The 6696-nt window shown below is 44.9% G+C and overlaps 1 protein-coding gene across 3 annotated transcripts in view; it reads left to right on the top strand.

Annotated features, from left to right (window-relative positions):
- LOC119323362 (CLIP-associated protein-like) overlaps window positions 1-4767 on the top strand; it is a 23417-nt gene extending 18650 nt beyond the window's left edge. The window contains exons 16-21 of one of the 3 annotated variants that reach the window (XM_037596999.1): window positions 2122-2214; window positions 2290-2364; window positions 2436-2504; window positions 2628-2696; window positions 3198-3299; window positions 4315-4767. In XM_037596999.1, coding sequence (XP_037452896.1) covers window positions 2122-2214; window positions 2290-2364; window positions 2436-2504; window positions 2628-2696; window positions 3198-3299; window positions 4315-4473 — 567 coding nt within the window. In that variant the 3' untranslated portion in view covers window positions 4474-4767. Of the gene's footprint in view, window positions 1-2109; window positions 2215-2289; window positions 2365-2435; window positions 2505-2627; window positions 2697-3197; window positions 3300-4314 lie in introns of those variants that run through there. The other 2 variants (XM_037596998.1, XR_005156276.1) reach the window with 2 other exon arrangements.
- Window positions 4768-6696: the final 1929 nt, after the last annotated feature.

Here is a 6696-nt window from a genome sequence, read left to right as displayed (position 1 = left end):
TTACATCTGAGTTTAATGTACTGACTCAGCATTAGCTTTTCATTAGACTAATAGGGTAGTGCTGCTATGTTTAGAAAATACCCCCTTTCTAATACTCCCCCCGTCTCAAAATTCTTGTCTTAGATATGGATGTATCTAGTCATGTTTTAGTGTTAGATACATCCGTATCTAGACAAATCTAAGACAAGATTATTTTTAATTTGTTTTAGAAAAGAGGTTGGCGCCGGCTTTAAATTAATGAAGCCCTTATAACCAACGATACAACACAACACCACAACAACAGAAAAAACGCAAAGAACAAACTACAGCGTGATACCGGGGTGCCTAGGAGCAGCAACAAAGCCCAAAAGCAAAGACAACAAGGCATTGAGGCCTTCAAACATGATCGAAGGATCGAAGCTGAGAAGGAGGCCACCTCGTGAAGGATGCCAATCGTTGATGGAGGCTATGTCAACAACACCAACCTGTTCCAACACCGAAAGGAGCCCCCTGCTCGCGCTGGCTCGAAGGGCGCCGCACCGTCGGACATTGGAATGCTCAACTCTCTAGAGCGCAGCTGGACCCTGACGCCAAGACCCCAAAGGGAGACCTTCGAACACAACTATCTCGCCGGACCTAGTTCGTCGAAAGAGCACCACCGTCGAAGCATGGGACCGTCACACGAAGAGAAGAAACTGTCATCCATGAACTCACCTAGCGATCAGAAAAATGGAACCCTGCTCGCAAAACGGAGCCTCCAAGGAGGGAACGACACCGGGCGCCGCCACCGTCTGGTCTGGAACATGCCAGACAAGGGTTTTCACCCAGAGCCCGTGGTGGTGAGGGCCACCCATAATGACACCTCCATGGAGGGAAACGGCGCACAATAGCGGTGATACCATTGGCACTGACAAAGTCAGGTGAAGCTTTCGCCCGGGACATGACCCTCACCACCAAGATCCATCTGCCATGATCGACCAAGGAGAGATGCAGACGACGACCGAAACAGAGCGGGGAAGTAATGGAGACCACACCCGCATGATGGACGCCTCCAGAGTGGGCCACCTCGCCGCCCAAACAACCGAAGGAACACATGAGCACCTGCGCTACAGCACCCGCCGGAATGATGCCTCCACGCCCACCATCTGGAGTCTCCGCTCCAGTGACCGAGGAGATCCACTCACCCACCACCACCAGGCGGTGGACCGCGGCACGCAGCTGGCTGCCCCTGTTGCCGCACTACCGCAACTTCGGCACCCACAGCTACCCAAAGTTTGCACCTTTCACCACACGAAGGAGACCCATGACTGAGATCTGAGTTGCAGGGCGCCCAAAATATCAGCCACAAGGGCCATCTATGAGAGGATGGCCATGCCTCGAATCCACCGAACCCTGCCAGATCCACCGGCGGCCGGGAACCCCATCCACGACCACCGGCCAGATCCAGCAGCGGCAAGGAACACCATCCACAACCACCGGCCCACACGCGAGGAGCCACACCAGCAGGACTCGGTGGCCGCATCTCGCACCACCCCCTGCGCCCGCTGACGGCCGTGCTACCCCAGGCGAGCCACGGTCAGCGGAGAGGAGGAGGAGGGGGGGGGGGTTCAAGATCAGGAAGGGTTCGCCCATGTGCGGGAGTGCGCGTACTAGGGAGCAGGGGAGGGAAGGAGTAGGAGGGGGCGCCCCGCCGCCGCGGCGGGCCGGCCGGAGGCCGCAGACGGCGGCGGCGGGGTTTGCCTCGTGAGCCGTAGGGCGATCCACGAGACGCGACTCCGTTTCTGTTCCCTTAAACGGGGGAGAATTTCACTGCCCCGGCCTCTGCACCAACTAAGGATGCATCTAAGCCATGAATTTTGGGACGGGGGTAATACAATTCAACTAATTGATAGTTGGCTCTTGATGAGATGGTTTCTGTAGATGAAGAATGCTTCACTATTTCAACAACAGAGAAAAGTGACATTTGGTTTCTGTCTAAACAATCATTTTAATTGGCGTCCCTCAGTTATTTTTCCACAAAAAGTAGTCACCATCCATTCCTCCATCTGTTATGGTACTTCGTGTCATTTAAATATTTTATCATTCAACACATAATATTTGTATTCTAATACTAGCCCCTTCTCTAAATAGTATTTCAATCAGATTTTAACAACTGTCCTTGAGGTATTGGATGACTCTGATTCTTCTGTCAGGGAGCTTTCTCTATCGCTAGTTGCTGAGATGCTCCGCAATCAGGTCTAGTACTCACAAACCATGCATTTATGTAGAAGTAGGTAGTATTGTTGATTAACATTTTCTATTTATTTTCAGAAAGATCAAATGGAAGAATCCATAGAGATTATCCTTGAAAAGCTGGTGCAGATGACCAAAGATGTTGTGGCAAAGGTATATTTTCCTTAATTTAAGAGGTTTGGTCTTGTTTCTGCTGTGCTGATATTTTCTTAATGTTGGTGCAGATTTCAAATGAAGCAAACCAGTGCTTAAATGTCGTGTTGGCAAAATATGATCCGTTTAGATGCCTTGCTGTATGTCCAGTGCTGTAATCCTTTTACTAATGATATTACTTTAGTACTATTATCTTTGTTTATAGTTTTTTTTTGTAGCTAGCAACTTATACTACTGTATATGTTTTTTCGCTTGTACTGCAGGTTATTGTGCCCTTGCTAGTTACTGATGATGAGAAGACACTTGTCATGTGTATCAACTGTTTGACAAAGGTAGGTTAGTTTCACATTATAATTGGTCAAGAGAACAATATGATTCTCTTTTTAATTTGAAGAATCATTTGGCAAGTGCACTATTCAGAAGTTCCATTAGCTGATGGAATGGTTGATGGTTCTGGTTCATCCGGCCCATCTTGGCTTGACGACTATTGATCTGACGGCCCGTCATGGCTTGATGACTATTGATCTGATGACTGATGGTTCTGGTTCATCCGGCAATTTCTTAGATTGTAGGTTTGTAGTCAGCACTCACCAGGACCATCCTTTCTGACTATTGATCCGATAACCCTTGTGAACACCAGTATTCAGACAATTATTCCATTTAAGCACCATTGCTAGATCTGTTGGCGAGGATATATTTTGTACAGAAAGGATTTTCTGATAACTCTGTTATTAGTTTGTAGAGTCGTTCACTCATTTTTATTCTTGTTAACTATAGCAATATATCCTGAGAAACAATGATTGATTGTTGGTATTCTCCTGGTAAACATGCAGCTTGTTGGGCGGCTTTCACAAGAGGAATTGGTGGCTCAACTCCCTTCATTTTTACCAGCACTTTTTGATGCTTTCAATAACCAGAGTCCAGATATTCGCAAGGTATTTGCCTGTTCTGCTGATGAACGACCTTTTTTCGTTGGCGAGCTAGTTCCTTGACTAGGGGACCTTGAAGCTTATGTGTGTTAAGGAGTATTAGTATTAGGTCTAGGAGTCCTATTAGGATACATATATAGAAAGTCTATTCATCACCCAGGGTGCAGAATAAGTTATTCTTCACCCGAGGTAATCTTACGATCATTTCATAGATAAATTACATTTGAAATACAAAAAGTTACATTCATATTGATTCACTGCGTAAAATTTGGCATAAGAAAAAATTATAGGTCATAAGACCAGAAAAATTGCATTTTATGTACATTTTACACTATGTTTTTACATTTGTAATTTTACATAACATAAAATATTTTTTACGGCGATTATATATTTTCTTATGTTTTCTTTTTACGTTGAAATAAGACAAATTTATGAAATGTGAAATTACGGTGCATTGATGCTAAAATAGAGGGGGGTGAAGAATAACTATTCCTCACCCAGGGTGACGAATAGTCAATCCCTTGGGCCTTGCAATACAATCAAGTTGCATCTATAACAATGTGAAGAACCTAAGAGAGCAGTCTAAAAAGATGGCTTCTTGTCCCACCAGTAATATGGGCTTCTGGTAGTACCTAAAAACTAGGGATAGGGGTGCTACGATTATTTTAGGCAGCATCAAAGGATCAGGGTTCTATGTGCCAACTGTAATCTCCACTTCTGTTTCTAAGAATAGATGTGGGGTGGGTGGAAGCTCTCAATCAACCTAAAGTTTAAACATGAAAAACAGTCATGCTATTTGTTATTATTTCTTACAGATTTTTCAGTGCCAGGTTGTGTGGTTTTCAGCTGTAGCGCATCTCCTCTGTTTCAAATTTCTAGTGGGTCATTTTCATTTTACTTGTTGTTAATGCACATTAACCGTGCCTGACATTTTCTATTTTCTAGACTATTTATGGCAAAATTTACATTTAGCAAACATCATTGGTGTTCCACATCTGATATCATTTACACTTACTTGCAGACTGTTGTATTCTGCTTGGTGGATATCTACATCATGCTAGGGAAAGCATTTGTACCATATCTGGAGGGGCTCAGTAGCACACAGCTGCGGCTAGTAACAATCTACGCAAATCGGATATCGCAGGCAAGGTCTGGTGCACCTATCGATGCTAACCAATGAGTAGTATCATACTTGTGTACCACATGGACATTTGTTTGGATGGGCTGGAATTATGGGTTTCATTCATTTGTGCATTTGTATAGAAACAGACAGGTGGTGCTCATGTATTTAGCTCCTGGCTTTTGTGTGGTATGTGTTATTTGTCTTTTTTATTTCCCTGTCATGTGTCACATTTGACCATTCACATTGTACAAAGAGACACAGGAAAAGCTTCACGGTGCCTGTTCATCTCCCATTTCCCTGTAGGTTGTTAGAGGACAGATCTGTTGAGAGATAGTAGGTTGTGAATATTTACGGGACGGTTTAGTTCAGACTAATCTTCATATTGCCTGCCTTCCATGTGCGCGAAGCATTTGGCACTGGATCTTGAAATTGCCTGCAATTGAAGTGTATACTGGGGGCAATTAATACATTTCTTTGCTCAGATTTGTCCTGAAGTTAACAAGCTTTTTGTAAAATTGCCTAAGATGAGATGCCTCTCTTGTAAAAGTTTGCCCTAAAATTGATTGTGATGAGTAATACAAAGACAAACATAGTCTGCTTCTTAGGGACACCTAGCCGTTCCCTCTTCTCGGCCTATCCCTGAAGGCATAGCCAACGCATAGCCTGAACCTCTGCCATGTAGACTTACCTGTTATGTCTGGCGGGATCAAGACTGCGGCCTTATAGATCAACACTAGTCTTTTCTGCGCATTTTGCCCTCATTTGTGCATATCTGGGAGCTACTTTCGGTTGGTCATCCATCCTAGAATTACCCCAAGCCAAGCACGCTTTGAAGTTCCTTTCGAATGAGTTTATGAAAATTTTGTCCTCACTCGTGCGCGCCTGGGAGCTACTTTCAGTCGGTCATCCATCATAGAATTACCCCAAGCCAAACACGCTTAACTTTGGAGTTCTTTTCAAATGAGCTTTTAAAAAAAAGAAATTCCTTGTTGATATCAGTAGTCTATCATTCTTATTAAGCCAGGCTCTCACAGTAGGCAAATCCGGCCCTCAAACACGCCTGAGCGTGTCCGTGGACACTGACTGCCAAGCCTTAGATTTTCTCATCTGGATCCGAATAACTCATAGTAGAACATACAAAAGCATGCGAAAGAAAAAAAAAATCCTACGTACTACATAGATCACCTGCCTAGTCCTTGTCGAAGATGTCCACTATCTTCGTGCCCTGCGTCGGGTACATAGGCGGCGGCCGCAGCTCCAACTCCTCTAGTTCCTCCGTGGTGGCCAACGCATCCATCTCTGCTTTGACCTCGTGGAAGAGGGCATCGGTCACCGCTCGTTCCTGCTGATGAACCGCCAGTTAACCTCCACATAGGCATCATCCTGGATGAACTCCAGAATGGCCTGCTGCTTTGCCATCTCGTCCGCTAGGGCGACGACGAACTCTGCCTTCGCCTGCCCCATGTTGAAGCCCAGAGCCGGCGCTAGCTCCTGCTCTGGCTGCTCCGCCTCCTCGTCCTCCTCCATCGGAGCTGGGTGCTACTCCTTTCCTTCCTCCTTCGCCTGCTCCTCCTCCGGCTTCGACGAATCCGGAGGCAGCCCGGTAGCATGAGAATTGTTGTCTAGTCACGTTCATCATGTTTAGTTGATTCACGTTCGCTACTTTGATAATTTGATATGTGGGTGGGCCGGTGCTTGGGTGTTGTTCTTTCTTGAACAAGCAACCCACTTATGATCACCCCCTCTCACAAGCATCCACAACTATGAAAGAAGAATTAAGTTAAACCTAACCATAACATGAAACATGTGGATCCAAATTAGTACCTTACAGAATAATACATAAACTAGTGCTTAAGCTTCTGTCACTCCAGCAACCCATCATCTACTTATTACTCCACAGTGTCTTCCCATAGGCCCAAGTATGCTGAAGTGTCATGTAGTCGACGTTCACATGACACCACTAAAGGAAGCAACAACATAGATATCATCAAAATATCGAATGAATACCAACATCATATGATTACTTATAGCAGGACTTCTCCCATGTCCTTAAGAACAAAAGTAACCACTCACAAATCATATTCATGTTCAAGATCAGATGGGTAATGAATATGCTTGAGGATTGATGACCCACAAGTATAGGGGATCAATCATAGTCCTTTCGATAAGTAAGAGTGTCGAACCCAACGAGGAGCAGAAGAAAATGACAAGCGGTTTTCAGCAAGGTTTTTTTTGCAAGCACTAAAATTAACGATAACGAGTAGCTTGATAGCAAGATAA

The sequence above is a fragment of the Triticum dicoccoides genome, chromosome 6B (genome assembly GCF_002162155.2).
Source record: "Triticum dicoccoides isolate Atlit2015 ecotype Zavitan chromosome 6B, WEW_v2.0, whole genome shotgun sequence".
Taxonomy (NCBI): domain Eukaryota; kingdom Viridiplantae; phylum Streptophyta; class Magnoliopsida; order Poales; family Poaceae; genus Triticum; species Triticum dicoccoides.
This window is presented reverse-complemented; position numbering and strand designations above follow the sequence as displayed.